Raw genomic sequence first — 22,922 nt, forward strand, 5'->3', positions numbered from 1 at the left:
AAAAGTCAACATACAAATATCACATGATCCAGTCATGCCACTCCTAGGCATTTATGCAGGGGAAAGGAAAACGTAAACAAATGTTCATAGCCCAAATGCCCACAACGGATAAATAAACAAACTGCAGTAATATCCATACAATGGAATACTACTCAGCAATAAAGGGAATATGAATGAACTTCAAAATAATTATGCGGAGTAGAAGAAGCCAGACTAAAAACAACAACGACAAAAAAAAACCATACTGTATGATTCCATTTATATAAAATTCTAGAAAATGAAAACTCTATAGTAACAGAAATCATAGCACTGGTTGCCTCAGGATTTGGGGACAGAATGGGGAGGGGACAGGTTGGAGATATTATAAAAGGCCATGAGAAAACTTTTGAGGGTGATGGATGTATTTGCTTACTCTTGATGTAAATGCATACATATACCAAAACTTTAAGTATGTGCAGTTTTCTTATATGTCAATTATACTTCAGAAAAAAAAATTTTAAAGATTTTATTTATTTATCTGTGAGAGAGAGAGACAGTGCACAAGCCGGGAGAGCGGCAGGCAGAGGGAGAAGCAGGCTCCCCGCTGAGGAGGGAGCCCGATACGGGACCCGATCCCAGGACCCCAGGACCCCAGGACCCCAGGACCCCAGGATCCCAGGATCATGACCTGAGCAGAAGGTAGACACTTAACCGACTGAGCCACCCAGGTGTCCCCAGAAAAATATTTTCTTAAGATTTTATTTATTTATTTGAGAGAAAGACAGAGAGAGAGCATGAGTTGGGGGAAGGGCAGAGGGAGAGAGAGGACAAGCAGACTGCCCAACGAGCAGGGAACCCAGCTCGGGGCTCAATCCCAGGATCCTGAGATCATGACCTGAGCCGAAGTCAAACACTCAACTAACCGAGCCACCCAGGCACCCCTAAACTTCAAAAATTTTAAAGAATAAGGTAGGTCCCCTCCTGTGACCACGGTGAGCCCTGAAGGGTTCATACCCTGGCATGATCTGTGAGGGCCTGCCTGCAGGTTGGGAGGAGGAATGCATTCATGTGCACTTTGTTTCTCACCACACCTCAAGTCCTCATGTTTGTAGCACCTTTAGGTTGGTGTGAATCATGACCCAAGCCAGCCAATTAAAAAAAAAAAATTTTTTTTTGTTTTAAAGAGTAAAAACAAAAAAAGCTGGTAACTCTCCTGGTATTTCCTAGAGTCGTATAAAAACATCTCAGCCTTTGGGCCTTGATGTTAGCCTAGGTCAAGTCACCTTCTCTCTTTGGGCCTCCCTCACTTCCTCCCGCCCGTACCTTCATTCAACAGAACTTATTCAGTGTCTAAAATGTGCCAGGTGCTATTCTAGGCCCTGCAGATACAATGGTGAATCAAAGGAACATCTTTATCTATAAAATTAGTGGGTAAGTAGAATTGATTGCCATCAGGATCCCTTTTGAATGCAGAATTTTAAAGGATCTCCAAAAAGATCTTTTTAGCCAATTCAACATAATAATAAAAATTAAAAAAAAAACATAAAAATTTTAAGCACAAAAAAGAAAAAAGAAAAGATCCTTTTAGTTATGTTTTTACCATTTTCCAATCAGATTGCTTCAAGAAGCTGAGGTGTGAGATGCGGTGAGGTGAATGAACTAGTCCTCCAGGCTAGGGATCTGAGACCAGCGGCAAGAACCCCGCTCTAGCATATTTGGAGTACATCTCTCTTGGGCATACCTAAAATATTGCCATTATTCCTAAGAGCAGAGCATAGAGTTGCTGAAGGGTCTGTGGCATCCATTTTTCTGAAATGAGCCATACAAATGAGGGTTAGCTGACCCTCCCACCAAATCCCAAACCCCACATTCTAACAAGCCCAAAAGACCATGTGCTCTGGCCACAGCTGAGACTACAATAATTCCAATCAGTATGCAGCAGTGTTTGGTGTTCAAAAAATGGATTACAGATGGGCTGCGAACTGATTGCCTAGACCCTTGTGGCAGATGGGCAAGGCCTCATGACTGGAGTTTCTAGCTTTATAGCCTCTAGCTATAAGCAAACTCCTCCGTTTATTTCAGTGAATCATATATTATCATTTTCAAGTGTAACACAACATGAAAAGATTGGGAAGTCCTGATTTAAACTGGGAGATGTTTCTCTAAACCGACACTCCTTAAAAAAAATTTCCACCAAACACCCCAGGACCAAAATCTTAGGCGCAGTTCAGGAATACAAAGCCTGATGTGTTCCAGGAGGCAAGCATGACTATGTTAGAGTAATTCACTTGCACAGGCAGCATGTCCTCAAGCCTTAGCCAAGAGGACTGTCACCTTAATGAAAAGCATGGAACAAGAGTTGAAAGGTAAAGAGAAAAGGCTAGAGAACATACGTTTGATGAAGATAGGACTTTGTCCAAACTGTCACCAGTTTTGGGGTGTCTCGGTGTCTCAGTCGGTGAAGTATCTGACTCTCAATTTTAGCTCAGGTCATTATCTCAGGGTCGTGAGACTGAGCCCCAAATCAGGCTCCATGCTCAGTGCAGAGCCTGCTTGTGATTCTTTCCCCCTGCCTATCCCTCATCTCTGCTCTTCCCCACACTCACGTGCACGCACACGCACTCATTCTCTCTCACTCTCTCAAATAAATCTTAAAAAAAAAAAAATGGTCACCAGTTTCATCTTCAAAACTTAGAAAAATGCCTGGCACATTCATTCACCCAGTAAATATCTATTGAACACTTACTGTATGTTGAATATGTAACAGGTATTATACAATTTGGTAAATGAATGAAAAAAATATGCAAAAAGGCTACAACAAGGACACTGAACAACCCACAAGGAAGCGAACACACTACTTAATCTGACACCTCAAATGAGACTGTTCTCTAGCTAAGCTGACCTAGACAGGGCCTCTGTGAACAAAAAGGTCTCTTCAGTCACACGTGAGAGCAAACAGCTTTTAACATCTATATGTGCTGGGCCGACGCTAGCAGATTACAGGCAAGAAAATGAGTAAAGAGTCTCCGCTCTTAAACTGTTCCCCAATAATGACAGCTCAAACGAATAGAGATTATAGAGAAGAGGCAAGAACAAAGCACCACAGGAGCACAGACGGGGAATCCACTGACTCAGCCTGAGGTCATCAGAGAAGGCTCCTCAGACAAAGAGACATTTCAGCCAAGTTTTTGTGGTCTGTCAAGTGCCTAATCATAACTCATTCCCCCCTTCTTTCTTGCTAATAGAGCCCCAATACTGTTCAGGGTGACATTACACCCAGTTCAATATTCGCTTTCACAGCCTCCCTTGCACTTAACGATGGTCATATAACACGGTCATGGCCTATCAGACAACAGAAGTTGTTTTCTGGGAAAGCTTTAGTTTTCTGATACAAAAGGGAAAATACCACTGGTATCACCTTCCCCTCTCTTGCCCTGAATGTGAACATAAAAAGCCTCTTGCAACCATGAGGCAACAAGTATGAATATAAAAGTGACTATGTTAAGGATAACTGAGTGAAAAGAAAGAATCTTAGTTCTTGATTACACTACTGAGCAACTGAGCCAACACCAAAACCACTAATTCTGAATTTCTTACTAATTTGAGAAAAATAACCCCCATCCATCTAACCCAAGCTAATTAAATTCTCTATTACTTGCAGCAGGACCCATTCCTAACTGACGCAGTGTGAAAGGAGAAGTTTGCCAGGCAAAAAAAGGGGAAGGCAATGGGAATAATCTATGCAAAAGCAGAAACAGGGAAAGAAGCTGGCATGTTTAGGAACAGGGACACCTCAGTGACATAATCCAAGAGGCACGTACAGCACCAAGAAGGCCTCACCTGCTTCATCCACAGTGGTACACTTCTGGTACATGGATGTGCGGAGAGTAGGTGTCCGAACATTCAACAGCCTGATCTTGTCCACTCGGGAATCAAATACCCGGAGCACAGGGTCTTTGTCATCATCATCATGACACATGATTTTGTTGTCGATGAAAGAAGCAAACATCTGGGTCTCTAGGAATCTTGAGAGGAAGGGCAGATATGGCTCAGGCTGGTCTGATAGAAAAGAGGCCTGGTGGGACCAAAAGAAAACAGTCATTGGCAGGGAAGAGGGAAGCAGGTATATCAGCCTTGACTAGCAAAGGCAACACACCCAAGGGATCCAGTAGGTTAATTTTTCTCTGAAGTTTCCTAGGTCTTTATGAAAAGCAAATAGCAAAATCTCTTCATCGCTTTTTAATGCTCATATAATTCCAGGTATCCTGAAACTTCGGCACACTAGCCCGAACTTACTCAGGTAACCTACTGTGGCAACCAAGCTCCCCAGAATCCGGTGCTCAACCTGCACGTGCACCTTCGCCTAAGACCGCTCTCTGACTCACCCGACAGTAATAACCAGCACTCCGTTCTAAAGCAAGACCTCACACTGCGTCAACATCACAAGACCTCACACTGCGTCAACATCTGCACTTGTTTCCAGCATGTAACGCAAGAAAGCTCATCTTCAGCTAAATCTTCAAGAGGGTCTGGCATGTTCTCATTCCTCACCACCTCCCCAGCAGCATTACTCACTTTATCAAAGTTTTGCATCTGCTCCCTGTTGGTAAACCAGGACTCCTTATCCTGGCTGGGCTGAATGACAAACACCTCATAGTCGGCAAACATCTGAGTGAAACGATTTGCAAAAACTTCACGGATCTGAATGTTTAGCTGGTAAATCCTGAGTTCTTCCTCATCACACTGAACTTTCAGATCCTTATTGTTGCTGGGGTCTTCACGCACTTCCAGCTACAAAAAAAGAAACAGTTGAAAATATAAGGTTTCTCTTTAATCCAAAAAAATGCCACTCGTCTGTCTCCTGCCCCCCCCCCCACAGTGGTCATTACTTCGCAGCAAATGGAGAAAAGAAACAAACAACAACATACCAACAACAAAGGGAAGGGGAAAAAAAGTAAGAAAGGAATTCTGACACGCAGAAGAGAAAAATGAGGGTGTCGGCACTTGCAGGTACCCAGGAACTCAACGATAGTAGAGATAAGGTCATTATGGGCAGAGATTCAGCAACAGAAGAAAAGCTGCTACTTATCTCAAGGGTCAGGGAAAGGAGGAAATCTGGAAAGTCAATGAGAAAATGATAACGCAAAGCAACAAAGTCAGACTCTGGCTCTCCCTTCACCTCTTTGATTTTCTCCCCCACATCACTGTTCTCATCTTTCTCCCTAAGAATTTCTCCTTACTGTGTCTGTTTTAACCTTTCTAAATATTTCTCTGCTCCTCTTTAGCCATGATTTTTTTAAAAATATCTGCTTTACTAATTAAATAGAACAGGAAAAATAAATGTTTCAGACTTTACTAAAAAAAAAAAAAATAGCCCAACAAAGTGATTAGCCCATTCTGCTTATATGTAATTTACAAAAATAACTTAACAGTGAGAATGGGGGAGGGTGAAGAGATGGGTAAAAAACTACAGAAAGCTGATAGTGTCATCAAAGTCAGGAGATGGAAAGCTAACTTCAGCCTGGAAAGAGCACAGGACTAGCATTCAGGAAGACCAGGATCTAGCCTCCACTCAGTCACCTAGTAGGCACTTAATTTCTCTAAGCCTTGCTTTCTTGAGTTATAAAACAGTGTTAACAATACCTGCCCTGCATGCTGTCAGCTGCCGTGAAACTCAAAGGGCAATGGATCTGGAAGAGGTCTGAATACAAAGATGACGACTGTCACCCCCAAGTCACTCTCCCGTGGTGCTCACAAAGGATGACAGCGGGTTCTTTTTGATGCCAGGTGAAAAGCTACCCAAATTTAGATTTAAATAGCATTTACTAAGATAACGTTTGCCAGAGCTGAATCCAGAGTCTCCCATCCAAGAGCATTCTTCCACTGCTCACATATAAGCCTTGCCCAGAACTAGGTGCTTTCTTATCTCACACTCTATTTCACCAGGACAGCCCCCTAGTACAGACCAAACCTGTCACAAATTTATATACAGCATCTCACCTTTTCCAGGCTCACCCCAGTCCTCTTGACCAAGGCCTGCAGCCGGGCAATAGTTTCATTCTCCTTGAGGAGCTCATAGGAATGCAAAGGGGAGCCTGCGATGTTCCCATTCCTCTTGTCAGAGACAAGCTCAGAGGCCCGGAGCCTCTTCAGCTTGGAGGCACTCTCGCTGCAATGCAGGTTCCCTTCAGGGGGAATGCCAAATGCCATGAGAATCTCAGAGACTTCCTGGACAAACTCCAACTTGTTGGGAAACTGAGGCAGGTCCTCTGGCAGCTCAATGAAGTGGTTGTCAATGTCCACAAAGCAGAGGTTAGCCTGGCAGTCAAAACAGGATGAGTGTAAACAACTCCAGAGCATTAGGAAGAAGGTTTAGAAAGGATAATGAACAAGAGAGAGAAGAGGAAATATCTGAAATTGGCATGTGTGAGATACGGTATAAACATGGGGTTCAAGAAGGAAACTGACCTGAGTTCTAATCTTCCCCTGCCACTTTCTAAGGAACGGTACTTAAAACTTTCTGATTCTGTCTCCTCAGTTATAAAATGCAAATAAAGAGATAAAAACACTTATCTTAGAGAGTGTTAAGGATTCTGTGATGACACAGATATTGAACACCTACCACAAAAGTCACACCTATAGCAAATGCTCATAAAACAGTCGCTGAATTCCTGAATTCTTACAGTAGTAAAGAAAACATCCGGAGTGAGTCAGAAAGTCTAGGTTCCAGATCTGACTCCAGCACTACCTCCCTATATGACCCCAGCATACCATTATCCCTTTTGAGCCTTAGTCCTAGTTTGTTAGATTTGGTGGTGGGTCTTAATTATTTCTGTGCTATGTTCTGGCTTTAAGGTTGCTTCTGAGAAGATGTGCGGAGACAGCACTCTCATACACTGCTGGTGAGGTAGATAATATGGATTAACAAAGACCAACTTGGCAATATCTACCTACCCTTATTTTACAGACAAAACTGTTACAGAGAGGTTAACGAACTTGTTCAAAGTCACAAAGCTAGTAAGTAGAACTGCGATTTGAACTGAGCTAGCCTGACTTCAGACATATGCTCAAGCTAACCCTCCACTCTTCTCCTTAGAGGTCCTACACATTTCTTGTTCACTTTAACTTAAATATTTTATAGTTCCTGTCCCTATGGTATTTCCTTGTAGCTATAAGTTAGAGAAGCCTTTTTAAAAAATATTTATCTTATAACCATAACCTGTCTAGCCAAGACAACTATCATTTCCTTCACTGCATTATTAAATGTTTAAGAGTGTTTGTTTAGGGGCGCCTGGGTGGCACAGCGGTTAAGCGTCTGCCTTCGGCTCAGGGCGTGATCCCGGCGTTCTGGGATTGAGTCCCACATCAGTCTCCTCCGCTATGAGCCTGCTTCTTCCTCTCCCACTCCCCCTGCTTGTGTTCCCTCTCTCTCTGGCTGTCTCTATCCTGTCGAATAAATAAATAAAATCTTTAAAAAAATAAAAAAAAAAAAAGAGTGTTTGTTTCAAGATGAAACCAGAGAGGGAGACAAACCATAAGAGACTCTTAATCTTAGGAAACAAACTGAGGGATGCTGGAGGGGAGGGGTGTGAGGGGATGGGGTAACTGGGTGATGGACATTGGAGAGACTATGTGTTGTAACGAGCACTGGATATAAGACTGATGAATCACAGACCTGTACCCCGAAACAAATAATACATTATATCTTACTTAAAAAAAAAAAAAGTTTGAGAACTGATCTTAAAAAAAAAAGATCTGAAATTTGCTGAATGAATTAAACATAACACAGAAATTTTTTTAAAAAGTGTTTCTGTTTTATGTCCTTCAACAGATGAATGGATAAAGAACCTGTGAGATAGACAGATAGACAGACGCACACACACACATATAAGTACATATATATATATATGTGTGTGTGTGCGTATATACATAATGGAATATTACTCAGCCAACAAAAAGAATGAAAACTTGCCATTTGCAATGACATGGATGGAACTAGAAGGTATTATACTAAGTGAAATAAGTCAGTCAAAGAAAGACAAATACTGTGATTTCACTCATGTGGAATTTAAGAAACAAAACAGATGAACAATAGGGGAAAAAGAAAATAAGAAAAAAAGAAAAAGAAAATAAGACAAAAACAGAGAGGGAGAGCACAAGAGACTCCTAATTCAAGGAAACAAACTGAGGGCTCCTGGAGGGGAGATGGGTTGGGGGGGATAGGGTAATTGGGTGATGGGCATTAAGGAGGACACGTGATGTGATGAGCACTGGGTGTTATATGCAATTGATGAATCACTAAATTCTACCTCTGAAACTTAAAAAAAAAAGTGTTTCTGTTTTGTTCATATAACAGAAATGATAATATTACCTATGTCATAAATTTGAGGATTATGAGACAATAAATGTTGAGGATTTATGTGCCAGGCCCATATTACTAACCAATGGTAATTAACATTGTTATTATCACTGTGGAAGATAAAACTTCAATAAATGGTTATCATATATAACAATATTATTAGATAGGAAAATTTCACATTGAAAAGATGCTGATAATCCCCCTACTTATTTGTAAATTTAATGTCAATTTTTTTCAAAATTCCAGAGAGTTTTTGAAGGGAGTGTCTGATGAATTAATTCTGAATCTTGCCTGAAAGAATAAAATAGCCAAAAAAATTCTGAGAAAACACTTGCCTTACTGGATTCTAATATAAACATAAAATAATCTGTTGGAAAACAAGAGTCTTGAACAGACCCATGTATGTGGATGGATCATTCAATAACTGTTTTCGGGACAAATGGCTATACATTTAGAAATGTTAAAATAGAATATCACAAATGAATTTGAGATAGACTCAAGATTTAAATACAAAAAATAAAGCCACTCTATTTTCTTAAAAAGAGTATCTTTCAGAGATCGATACTGAATATATTTGAATAACACAATACTGCTGTGTGAGATTTGTTTCAAAATAATCCAGCAGGGTGAGTGGGGAGAGGGAGGTCAATACGGAAAGAAGGGCACAGAATGATGGATGCTAGTCTCTTTACTCTGACATGCATTCGTGTTTTCCATAACAAAAAGTTAAAAAAGTTAAATAAACCCACAGAAGCAGTAACAAACTATAAAAGATTACTGCTCTATCTTAAGGTAGAGTTGGGCTTTCTAAACTTTATTCAAGGCTAAAAACCATAAAGGTAAATACTGCCATAAAAAAATTAGAAGATAATCTAGGAAACAGTAATTATCATACATAACACAAGGTTAATAGCCAAAGAAATCACTGAAACAAAAATAAATCACCCAACTGAGAAATGGGAACTCGTTACAGAAGGCAAACACAGAAGAACTTTCAGTTAATTAACTTCAAATATATGAAAAGATGGGGGTGCTTGGGTGGCTCAGTCAGTTAAGCAGCTAACTCTTGATTTTGGCTCAGGTCATGATCTCAGGGTCCTGGGACAGAGCCCTGCATCAGGATCCATGATTTAGCGGGGAGTCTGCTTGAGGATGCTCTCTCTCCCTCTCCCTCTGCCCCTCCCCTTCCCACTCCCACTCTCTCTCTCAAATAAAGTTTTACATATACACACATATACAGTTCTTCGATTTTGCTAATAATCCAAGAAATACAGACAAAGTATTTTTTACCTACTGGGTTGGCAAAGATCTACAAGATTTATAAAGTCCAATGCTGGCCAAATCACTAGAAAACAAACATCTCATACACTCTTATTAGGAATGGAAACTGAACACTTTCTGGGGACAATCTTAAAGACATTTTTTCCTGAGAAACCAAAAACTAGAACATTGCCAATACTTTACCTACCTATACACTCTTCCCCAATCCCACCCTCCAATCTACACATTCCCATCCCCAGGTAACCACGATCCAGAATTCTCTATTTATTATCTTTTTGCCCTTTGTTTTACAATTTAGCACATATATATGCCTTTAAGTGTTTGCCTGTTTTTTAAAATTTATGAAAGGATTACCATTCCTTAAGCAGTGCTGTGCTACTACTTTTCTTCACTCAACTTGACATTACTAAGATTCAGCCATTTTCTTATAGGTAGCTATATGATGTTCATTTTCATTCTTGTATAATATTCCACCGTGTGGATGTAGCACAATTTATTATCAATTCTCCCATTAAAGGGCATTTAAGTTCTTTCCTGTTATTGCTTTTACATTTTTACATGTTTTCTTGGACATGTGTGCAAGATCTTCTCCTAGGAGTGGAACTGCTGTGTTCTAAGCTATGCAAATGTTCAACTTTATAAAATAATGCCTAGCTGTGTCCAAACTAGTTATAACAATTTACACTTTCACCAGCAATCTATTGAGCCTACCAAAATTTGGTATCATTAGATTTCTTAATTTTGCCACTGAAACAGGTGCATTTAATTTATATTTGTCTGGTTGCTAGTGAAAAAAATGTGCATTTTTTGTGCAATACTTATTCACATCTTTAGCCCATTTTTCTACTGGGCTGCTTATCATCTTACTGGTTTGTACAAGTTCTTTACAATCTCCTGATGCTAATTCTTGGTAGGTTATACGTGTTACATATCTTCTAGTTTTTATCGTATCCTTTCATTTTCAGATGTCTTTCTCGTAATTTAAAAAATCAAATATATACTCTGGTTTCTCTTCAGACCACATAAATGTTTCGCCTTTTACTAAAAAACCAAATTTACCAATTTTTTATTTTAGGGATAGTGTTTTCTGTATCTTGTTTACAACGTCCCTACCCAGAGGTCAGAAATGTACTTATTAATATTATCTTTAGAAGAGTTAATTTTTGCTCTTGATGTTTATAACTTCTTAACCCATCTCAAGTTGATTTTATTATGGTGGAAGGTAGGGATCCTTTTACTTTTTTCCCTTTTGGACAAACAATTTTCTAGCTCCATTATTAAACAGTCCCTCCTTTAGGATGGTACCTCTGTTGTATATCAAAGCGTTGATCCACTGATCCTTCTATTTTTCCCTGTACCAATAAGTCTTGCAGTCTAAAAGAAGAGGTGGGAGGATGACGTAAGTCTAGCTAAATAGAACCATTCCACAAACTCTCAATCTATTAAAACTGCATGCTTTAAGACGTCCATGCATGCATTCATTCAATAAACACCTGCTGGGTGCATAAACTATTCCACCTACCAATCCACAGTCAAAAAAGGGAACTTTCCCATATCTAAGACACAAAGATTAAAAGAAGAATAGCTTTAAAATCCACTACTTTCTGGATTCAAAGGGGCACCTGTACCCCAATGTTTACAGCAGCAATGTCCACAACAGCCAAACTATGGAAAAAGCCCAAATGTCCATCAACAGATGACTGGATAAAGAAGATGTGGTATATACACACAAAGGAATACTACTCAGCCATCAAAAAAAATGAAATCTTGCCATTTGCACAAATGTGGATGGAACTAGAGAAGAAGGGGCAAGAGAAGAAAAAATAAAACGAAATCAGAGAGGAAGACCAACCATAAAAGACTCTTAATCATAGGAAACAAAGTGAGGGCTGCTGGAGGGGAGGATGGTGGGAGGGTGGGGTAGCGGGTGATGGACATTAAGGAGGGCACGTGATGTAATGAGCACTAGGTGTGATATAAGACTGAAGAATCACAGACCTGTACCTCTGAAACCAATAATACATTATATGTTAATTAACTGAATTTAAATTTTTAAAAAATGAAAAAAAAATTCACTTTCTGGAGTTCTCCACTGGATAACAAGTTTAAGCCTTGACTGGAAAAAAGGCCAACAAATGTTTAACACCTAAAAATAGGCTTTTTGTTTGTCCCTTTAAGATTTTAAAATTATAAATGCTTTCATATCAAGCCATTAAAAAAGGTAGTAAAGACAACTAAATCTAGTCATGAAGATCACCTACCTCATCAGCCCTGTCCATACAGCTAACAGAACAAAGCTGTGGGACCCTCCAAAGGCACACAGTGCAATCATTTACCCCACTGGTTCTCCTCTCTTTGTAGAAAAAAAGCAGTTTGTCCAATTGGAAACACAGAGGCATCTAAAAATAACTGCATCCACTCAACAATGCTTGGTTGGCTTTTCTCCCACTGATGTGAGCCAAATATAGAATGTCTGTAAAGAATTTTATGAACTCCAAATGCTATGTCCACGTATTGTAGATACACTCCTGGTGGGAGGTAGCTAGAGGAGAGAATGCAGCTCAGGCACACATCAGAGATGGGCTAGATTAAGACAGGAGCCTCTGAGTAGATACCACTAGCCATTCTTTACAGAGTTGGGCTGAAGGAGGTAGGGATGAGAAGGCAAAGTGAAACAGGAGGTCACTCAAACACTAAGCTCAAACAATAGCCTCACACTGCTTTCTCCTACACGCTGAGAGGTCTGGCAAAGAGAAGCAACTTGCAAGCCCACCTCAAACTCCTCATGCACCCCTTTCCTCAGCTAAGAGGCCAACTCCTGCAAAACAGCCTGGGGGACAAAAAGTAGCCTAGAAGAGGCATTGAACCCACATGATCAGTTTTCCTCTTTTCACCTCCTGCCTTGTTGGGAGAGGCCATGGGAAGACTTAGCTACTCTGGGACAGTAACCACATGGATCCCCAAAATCCTGAAAAGTCTTCCAAATTTTTTCCTGCAGGAGATCACAATGCCCCTTCCCAGAGCTGAGTTCCTAATACCAAATTACAGCCAGCTTCACCCCTAGTCTAGCTCCATGTTATTCAATGAAGGGGAGCTCAACGCATACGTTATTGGGAAAAGCTATTGAAGGAATATCTTGAGAAAGGAGAAAAAACAGTAGGAAAGACAGACAGACCCAAGAAAGAAAGAAGTAACACCCTCTTCTTTACTCTAATATCCTCTGCCTGCTTCCCCTGACATAGCTGTGGACAAACTGCCCCCTTCCTGGACTCACACAATGAAACCCAAAAGAGAAGCACAGGACAAAGAATGCCTCACAAAGGCAGCTCAGCACTTTCCCTTGCTCAGGGACAGCTGAGTTCGTGTGTTGGTATAAAAAGGAACAAAGGGCTTTTTCACAGACTTCTGATGCCCCAAGATGGGGCAGCAACTGATGAATTCAGATTTAGAGATCTAAGAAATGTACAGTCTTCATCCCTCTGGGGAAAGTCCCTTTTATAAGTCAAGCTTGCCCCATGAGCCTGATGACGCACCGTTGCGCAGGCCCAGGTGAATTTCCCCAGTTCTGCCTCAAACCTCCTTCTAGCAGCGTAAAGATACCACAGGATGTCCACCAAAATGTTAAAAGTCGTTATCTCTGAGTAGTAAAATCCGAAGTCATTTTTACTTTATTTTTATGCTTTTGTGCACTGGTATAATTTTTTACTAGAAACACGTATCACTTATGGGACACCTGGCTGGCTTGACTGGTAGCACATGGACCCTTGATTTCGGGGTTGTAAGCTTGAGTCCCATGTTCGGTATGGAGAGTACCTAAAACTAAAATCTTAAAAAAAAAAGTATATATATACAAAATTTGTGAGACATCCCAAAGTTGTCTTTCAGAGATATTTTTAGTCTTTCATTATGCATACCTTTCAGGGCGCTTTATTCCTTGAGAAAAGTTCTCCCCAGTCTAAAGTTCCCCAGAGGGACGACACAGGCTCAGGTATTCTACAGGTTCTCTGCTAAAAATCAAGGTAAATATCCAGCTATGAAACAACCTGCACAAATATGTGACCTTCAAAAGGACAGTCTGGATGAAGTGGGACTCCGAAACCCTAGAATTACTTATTAAGTATGTACAGGTATTCATTGTCACCTCTCCTTCCCAAGCAGACCACAGGGAGACGCAAAGGATGTAGCAACGATGGAGAATATTATAAAAGTGGAGACCCCAAGAACCAGGACAGAGTGAACTTTTGGATTCCTCAAACAACCCTTGGTTTCTCAAACAGTTTCACTGAGTCCCCCATTAAGAAAACTGCTGGTCTCTTAGCAGCCTCTTCATACACCCACATACATGAGGCACCCAAAGAACGATGCTGAGGGATCCTACAGGGAACAGAGCTTGCCCCAAATATAAGCAAGCTGATGCTAAAGATGAAAATAAAACCGAGAAAACTGGCTTCTTGCCTGGTGACCTACTTACTACACTGGTACGTAGCATTCCTCTTTAGCTCTCCACCTTCACCCATTTTTTGTTGTTATTCTTGTTTTGACTTTACAAAATGATAGATTTATTCTGAAGAGGTATCAATTTAAATATGCATGTTTCCATTTTCCAAACTTTGCTATGTACTCCTCATGTATATTTATCAGTAAAACAAACATATATAAAAACCCAATACCCCAACTCAATGATTTTCTCCATCACTTAGATCTCTTCTTCCTTAATCAATCTTGTCCCACTCCAAACAACACAAAGGTCTATAAAATCAAAGCAGCAAAAGCGGTAAGACAGGGAAGAAGCTAAAAGGAGGACATTTTGCTTCTAAAACCAAAGGAGAAAGAAAAAGTAGAGATGCATCTGACTATAATGTAAATATTACGAGTGTGACCTAATAATCAGGGTTTCATCAAGGATGCTGCCGAGACATGCCCAATAATATGAGGCTCAGATCCAATTACATGAGACCGTGCTCTTCTTTGGAGGTTTCCTTACTAATATTAGTTATGCAAAAATCTCCTCCAAAAACACTTTGGTGGAGGGAGGAAACAGAGCCATGTAACACCAGTGTACGTATACTCCAAAATCTTGTTCTGAATTTCTAATGACTAAGAAATTCAGAATATGAAAACCCCTTCTCCCAAGTGGTTTCATACCAGCCACAAAATGAGATAAAAAGGTAGACCGGTTCTTTGAGTAATTCTAGAAAAATAAAAAATAATCTTATTTTAATCGTGCTTTAAATCTGCTTTAGAATGAAGCAGGAAATAAATAAATATATTTTTAATCAATTCTTTTGGTATATGAAATAAGAGGAAAGAGGAGCAGGCCATCTTCACAGCAAAAGAGGAAAAGCATTCTCTCAAGGTCTTCCTTATCTTGAACAAGGAAAATTTTCAGCTGGCTCAGCACCACAAAAATCACTATGATCAGGTCAACATTTACAGATACACTTGGCCTATAAAAGAAACCCACAGATTTATTAATACTTGGTCTGAGTAATGAAGTGATTATGAAATTATGTTATGTGGGATTTCCTTAAAATAACAGGGGGTAGGAGGTATAAAAGTAAAATTCAATTTAACATGTATGATAACTGTTGAAGATGGGTGCTGAGAACACAGGAATTCATTATGCTACTCTTTTGTGTGTATTTCGAGTTTTACAGAATGAAACGATTTTTTCTTTCTTTCTTTCTTTCTTTCTTTCTTTCTTTCTCTCTCTCTCTCTCTCTCTCTCTCTCTTTCTTTCTCTCTCTCTCTTTCTTTTTAAGTAGGCTCCATGCCCAGCACAGAGTCCAATGCAGGGGCTTGAACTCAGGACCCTGAGATCAAGACCTGAGCTGAAATCAAAAGTTGGAGGCCTAACCAACAGAGCCACTCAAGTGCCCCTAAAAAGATCTCCTAATAAATGTCTTGAAGAGTACGTAAAATACAATGCTTGAAAAACTGCATATGGAAAAGGAAATTCACGATAGTATAAACACAGATGTTACAATGTATGCAATGTCAGATAATAGAGATGACAAATGTTCCCGCAATGACTTAAACTAAGCTAAATGTTCATTGTTTTTACATTTTTTCCTGGAAAGTTATTTATGTTCCTCAAAATAAAAGAAAATAAACTTTGTGACACCACCCTAGCCTCATCCCAAAGCCATTCTCTTTCCAATCCTAGACTGGGGCCAGGGGCGCCAGCGCCCAAGCTCCGCATTCCTCTCACCTCTTGAGGCAGCTCCAGCTTTGACCGGTCATCCAGGCCATTGGAATGCAAGCCCATCAGGTATGGAACAGGAGCATCTAAGAAATGTAGGAGAGAAGCCGGGAGAATAGGGACATAGACATGCTGCCACTGGAAAGGAAACATGAGAGCTGTAATTGTCTCCGCCACAGTCATCAATCTCTGGTAATCTAGGTTAAAAAACAAAACAAAACAAAAAAACACATACAAACCAGTCAAAAACAAAGCACTTGCTTGTCAAATAGTAAGTTAAAACCTTCAATACAATTTCACATTTAGAAAGGCTCAGAATAAACCTCAGCAAGGGTATGCTCAGAATGTGATTCCCTTATGGGTATCAGAAAGACAACCCTGAGACCTCAGTGGACCACAAGCTGAAATATACCCACATACATGTTCTTGCTGGTAATAAAATTTACTATGGAAATATAGTAGAAATCCTAAATGGCACCTTGCTCCAAATACTAAACAGAATGTTAAGTAGCTTCTCTGAAGTAGAAAGGGGTTGGGGAACCACAACAACAACAACAAAAGGAACAGTGGCCTGGGTCTTCATTCAGCATGGAAGCTCTTCTACCACTCAGATATATCAGCATTCTATTAGGAACTAACAGGAGCTCTGCCTTCAAGATCAAGACCAAAGAACCACAAAGCATGCAGAGCTGGTTTTCCACCAGTCAAGTCTGTCCTCCACCTGGAACTTTTCCTCAATGAGAACAGCACAAATGTGTTACTTTAATACTTGAATAAAAAGCTTCCTGAGAATTTGAAAGACTAAGATTGACTTTCATGCTTCAAAACTCTTATTTTAGGTCAGAGATCTTAGTCTGGAAGGGAAGGCTTTGTGTTCAAAGTTTAGCTTTACTTTTAGAACACAATTTCTAGACCCATTTTATAGTTAAAAAAAAAGTAATAAATACATTGGCAAAGCCAATAAAATGGACTGGTTAAAAGTAAAATTTTAAAAGTTACTATTTACAAAAAAAAAATTACTATTCACAAATGGTATAATGGTTTCAGGCATTTAAGGACAAAGGCACATAAATTTTAAAATCATATGACTAATATCCTCTGGAATGGCTGATTTCAAATGAGCTTTCTCATAAGGGTTAAAGTGGTTTCACGTACTAAAAATCCACCCCATCATTTAAACAAATAATAGCTTGGTTCAAAAAGGAGTTATAAGTAACAGAAAGGTTTCCCCACAATGAGGAAGGTTGAGTAAAAAAGTGAGCAAAAACTGATATGTATCAACTAGGTAGAAGTTTAGCAAAGTATCCCATATTTGCTCACTAATCATGCTTTGAAAGTTGCCTACCTTACTACTGGCTAAGCAAAGAATAAGGAAAATATATAGAAATTAATGACTAAAACTCCATCATCTCAAACTTGATTTTAAGGGCACTACAGGAAAATGCCTCATATGCTTCTTTGAGGAAACTAAGGAACGTGACAGATAAGTGATATGACCAATTAATGCCTAAAAGTGAACTCTGAGATTGATCATCAATTAAAACAAACAAACAAAAAACTGGTTTAGCAGAAGGACAAAAGAATATGAGCTTCTCATATTCACTAAAGATCAAGGCAAACTAATAAGAGTTCAAGGAGAGAGTCTATCTCATTTTTCATTGTGCCTACACAAAGCAACGTCCTTCCTACATTAAAAACTATGTAGTGAAGATTCTCAACCATCACTCAAGCAACAACAAAAACATTTCCCAAATTACAAAAAAAAAAAGAAAAGCAATCTTTGGAGTTAGGTTTTATATACATAAATAATTTCAGAAAAAGTATTTAGTCCCACATGAAAGTAAACGACGAACAAAATGTATGCCATTGCAAGCTCCGCCTTCAGCCTCTTCTGTGATACCTCAATTCCGTGGGATGCCCACACGACTTTGCTTTTTAATCTTTCTGCTGAAATTCTTCTGCTCGATGACATTCCAACAACCATTATTAAGAAGAATTCTAACCCGGGAGGCTGAGTCAGTTAAGCAGCCAGCTCTTGATTTCAGCTCAGGTCATGATCTCAGGATCTTGAGATCAGGCCCCTAGTGAAACGGAACCTTGCATCAGGCTCCACTTAGCAGGGAATCTGCTTGAGATTCTCGCAGTCTCCCTCCCCCCACTCACACGTGTGCTCTCTCTGCCTCTCAAATAAATAAAACCTTTAAAAAAGAAAAAAAGAAAAATTCTAATGATTCTCCAGATTAGACTTAAATTCTTCTATTTTTCTACATATGAATGTCTGCAAATAATCTACTCAAGAGCAATAATCTTGAGAATCTCAGTCATCTTAAGAATTTATTTTAAAATTCAAAATTAAGATGAATCAAAAGAATGCAAAAGCATGGGAGAAAACCTTCAAGGGATATGTAAAGCTAAAGGTGTAGTCTTTCTATGTCCCAACACTGGGACATGATATTTTGAATAAATATTACACCAAAATATCCATCCCCATCTTCAGTGTGTACACACACCTACACACACACACACACACACACACACGCACACCCCGCTGCTGGATTTAAAGGGGGGGAGGCAGGCAGGAGTACCAGAGGCCTTTTCAATCACGAGAAAACCAAAAGACTTCCTCCTTCCTTTGCCCAAAGTCAATAAAGCAGGTGCTTTATTCGGCTGGCATTCCTGGCATGTCTGCTCAGGGACAGTAACATTTCACAGAAGGCCAACAGACAGTCTGAGTAAAGAAGTCCCAAAAACGCCTTTGTCATGAGACTTCCTGGTGCTGGACTACTACTTCCAGTACCTAGCTGCAGTGTCTGGGAACAACCATTCTACAACATAGAACAGAGCACGCTACAGTCTGAAGGAAAAGGCTTTCCCTACTCCATCAAAGCAGGTTTTCCAATAGCACAGAAATCTGGTTCTGGTTTTCCCCTACTTTTCAGGAAAAAATCTAGTCTAGTTTAGTATCTAAAACTCAGCCCACTTGTTTCTTAAGAGTGGATAACTTTATTTGCCTCAGATTGAGATCTCTGAAGAATTCCTTGTGATGCACTTGAAATTATGGGATTCTTAGAAACAAAACACTTTTGGAGGTCAGAGATAATCTCCTCTCTCAAGGCTAAGCCGATTTCCATTTATGTGGTTTAGTTTTACAGACACCAGAGAGTTGGAATTGCATGGCCTTTCTGGTCTGAGTTGTAGGTTTCTTTTTCTCTACATTTTTACATTTAAAAAAAGCGACATCCCACCTTGAAGGATGGCCTGCATGGCCTAACAAACAATGCCTCAGGGATCCAGTAATCTGTGGTACCCACGCTAGGATGCTGACCTCCAGGAGCTGTAAGTAACAGCACAAAACCCATTTCTGTACACCAGCACAAATGATAAAATCAGTACCTCCTCTGCCATTGCCTGTGTCTGTGCTCATCATTCCAAGAAGGCGAAATCAATAACCAGGAAGCAGCTGAAGGTCACGTACACCCAAGGCATTTCAAACGACCAAAATCAACTGGAGATACTAAGGCTCTAGGCAACTATGTTCTCTTAAATCCCCATAATGTTTAACGAGCGATTACTTTTAACAAAAGGAAATAATGCAAAACACAGTGGGATCACAACCACCGCTGCTGAGTGGGGAGGGAGGGAGGGTGGGAGGAATCAGCATGTTTTCATGGCTTGTCTCTGTGCAGAGGAAGACAACAGCTTTGGGACCACTCTACAGATAACCCACCCTTAAACAAACTACGGGGCCAGTTCCATGCACTGGAAACTGAATCACGAACGGTCCTTGCATACTCACACTTCTGTGAAAACTTTACGAATAAGGATGTTTCTCATGTACTCGTTGTTCTTAGGAAACAACCTAATCTCTATGTCTCACTATCTCCAAGATACATTATTAAATGAAAGAAAGTGCAAAACAATGATTAGCATGCTCCCATTTGTGTTGTTTCTAAAAAGTATGTATGTTGTATATGCACGACTATGTCTGGAAGGAAACAGGAAAACAGTGGTAATCTCCCTGAAGGAGAACCAGGGGCCAGAGGTGGAAGTCTTTTACACTTCACGATACACCCTTTTGTAACGTGTTAAAATTCCTACCATATGATTGAAAGGCTTTTTTCCTAAGTTTTAATATACCATATTTAAAACATATACATATGGTATATGAAATTTTAACATTAATTTTAATATACCATACATGTATCATAATGTACATGTATACTTTAAAGAATAATACAATTAACACATATGTACTCAACACTTCACATGAAAATATTTCATTGTTCAAAAATATTTGAGAGGGGGCACTAAAAAAATTAAGAGATTACTTCTGAGGAGTAGGATTCTAGGTAAAAAAGGGAAACTTTCAACTTTCTCTACCTTGTTTGTTGACACATTATTTATTTGCTTTTTTAAAAACTTATTTTTGGGGTGCCTGGATAGCTCAGTCAGTTAAGCATCCAACTCGTGATTTCAACTCAGGTCATGATATCAGGGTCCTGGGATTGAGCCCCAAGTCAGGGAGCCTGCCTAAGGATTTGTCTCCATCTCTCTCTGCCCTCTCCCCAAAGTAAAATAAATCTTAAAAAAAAAAGACTGAGTAGAGACGCCTGGGTGGCTCAGTTGGTTAAGCCTCCAGCTCTTGATTTTGGCTCAGGTCACAATCTCAGGTTCGTGAGATGGAGCCCATGTCAGTCTCCCTGCTGGGTGTGGAAGCTGCTTAGGATTCTCTCCCTCCTTCACCCTCTGCCCCTCACCCCTCAAGTATGCATACACTCTCTCTCTCAAAAAAAATTAAATTAAATTAAAATAAATAGACTGAGTAATGCAAAGTGGCTAAAAAATAGTATAACTGAATTAAGTATATCATGAGGCAATTAAGTGCAAAAAAAAAAAAAAAAACAGGGAAAACCACAAAAATCTATAGGTAGTCTCCATTCTGGTTCTTTTGCAAGGTTTGTTAAGTTCTCACTCCCCTTTAAAAAACAAAATGTATCTGGAAAACCTAGTGAATGCATTATGGGTGTTGTTTATATAAGAAAAACAATGCAGACATCTGATTAGCAGACCCATAATCAAAGGAAATACCTAGACTAGACCCTTCATCAAAAGACTAGTGACTATACAGTCATGTTTTAAGCAAAAATACAATGTTTTTGGGAAGGCCACCTTCTTCATCCACCTGAGGCAAAACCTATTTCAAGAAAAGCCACCTGAACTGTTTAAACGACACTATTAACAGAGAGCACAGCCTACATCCAATAAAAGGCTACTCCATTTTACCTTCAGCCACGCTCAACAATATCCAGGAATTTTTTTGGAAAAATCTTTTTCCTAACCATGCTAGAAACATGGCGTTAGGTCCTGAGTTCCACTTGATTCTATACACAAATCTTCTCAATCACCTCTTAAAATTCGTATTACTGATACAATAACGCATATTCTGGGAAATTTAAGAAGGAATCCTGAAGGAAAAATGTCACCTATCATACTTCTGGTTTTAACCCTCCTTTTCCCATGTCTACGTCATCCCCACTGCATTACAGGTACCTAACGTACTGAACAAAATAAAAATCTGTGAGTCCATATAGTAATAAACAAACAAGGAAAAATGAACGTTACTCCTTATAGTACAATGACAATTAATAAACATAGATGGAGGGGCGCCTGGGTCACACAGCTGGTTAAGCACCCGACTCTTGTTTCGGCTCAGTTTGTAATCTCAGGGTCATTAGACTGAGCCCGTGACAGGCTCCACACTTGGCATGGAGTTTGCTTGAGATTCTCTCTCCCTCTCCCTCTGCCCCTCCTGCTTGCGTGCTCTCTCTCTCTTGAATAAATAAATGAATCTTCTAAAAAATAAATGAAAAAAATATAAATAAATAAATAAATAAATATGGAGCTAGAAAAATCACCATTTTGTGACCATAATGGTCCTACCTAATTCAGACCAGACTCATCAATGGATGTTAAATCTACTGGGAAAACTTCAAAGAGGAACAATATATTTACAGAGTTCCAAAGTAACTCCCCACAAATTACTTACTAATTACAAAGGGAAGGAGGATAACTTTCCATTTAAGAAATTTGGCAGACATAATCTTAACCAAGTGATCAAATTAACATTACCAAAGATGGGCAAACTGACATCAAGTGCGTCCTGTCATGATAAAAATACACATTATGTGCCTCCTGATACAATGCACTGAGAGACTCACAACATCACTTCCGTGTATTATAGCCAAAAATTTATAATCCAAATCTAACCCTGAGGAAACATCAGACAAACCCAAACTGAGGGACACGCTACAAAATGCCTTGCCTGCACTCTTCAAAAATGTCCATGTCATGAAAGACATGAAGAAGTAACAAGTAGAAGCAAGTCATGTTACTAGACGAGAGCCCAGATCAGGAATTTAAAAAAAAACTTATCAAAGTAGACATTTTTGGGACAATGGTGAAACCTGAATACGATATAACAATGTTACATTTCTTAAATTTGATAATCATACTATGGTTATGTAAGAAAATGTCCTTGCTCTTATGAAATAAAAGCTGACACATTTAGAAGTCAAGGGACATGGCATCTGCAATGATTCTCAACGGTTCAGTTATGTTCACACAGAGAGAGAGAATGATAAGACAAATGTGGCCAAATGTTAATAATTGGTGAATTGTGGGAGAGCACACAAAAGTTCTTTCAATGCTTCTTGCAACTCTTCCATAAGCTGGAAACTACTTCAAAATAAAAAGTCAAAAAACTTAAAACCTACAATGACTATGCATCTCAGAGTAACAAAGTCCTTACAGTGGTCTACAATAGTAAAATTTAAGCTCCTGTTAAGTTTAACAACATCTGCTTCTATATTTCTGCTTTCTCACTCCGTACCATCCACTCAGTTTTCTCGACTGTTCTTGAACATAACAAGCACATTCTTGTCTCAAAACCTTTATATGTGCTATGCCCTTTGCCTAGAATACTTTTCCTATAGATATTAACAAGGGTTGCTCAGAGAGGGCTTAAACTAATCACTCTATTAAAAATTGGAGGGGCGGGGCGCCTGGGTGGCACAGCGGTTAGGCGTCTGCCTTCAGCTCAGG

The 22,922-nt window shown here is 39.6% G+C and overlaps 1 protein-coding gene across 5 annotated transcripts in view; it reads right to left on the reverse strand.

Moving 5' to 3' along the window:
• The window catches only part of DENND5A (DENN domain containing 5A), a 102,283-nt gene that overhangs the window by 36,893 nt on the left and 42,468 nt on the right, over positions 1 to 22,922 (reverse strand). For 3 of the 5 annotated variants that reach the window (XM_026486081.3, XM_057316847.1, XM_057316848.1), the window contains exons 5-8: positions 15,831 to 16,018; positions 5,980 to 6,297; positions 4,555 to 4,770; positions 3,820 to 4,054 (exon numbers count right to left, since the gene is read on the reverse strand). In XM_026486081.3, coding sequence (XP_026341866.1) covers positions 3,820 to 4,054; positions 4,555 to 4,770; positions 5,980 to 6,297; positions 15,831 to 16,018 — 957 coding nt within the window. The remainder of the gene's footprint in view (positions 1 to 3,819; positions 4,055 to 4,554; positions 4,771 to 5,979; positions 6,298 to 15,830; positions 16,019 to 22,922) is intronic. The other 2 variants (XM_044379485.2, XM_057316850.1) reach the window with 1 other exon arrangement.

This window comes from Ursus arctos, unplaced genomic scaffold, assembly GCF_023065955.2.
Source record: "Ursus arctos isolate Adak ecotype North America unplaced genomic scaffold, UrsArc2.0 scaffold_22, whole genome shotgun sequence".
NCBI lineage: Eukaryota > Metazoa > Chordata > Mammalia > Carnivora > Ursidae > Ursus > Ursus arctos.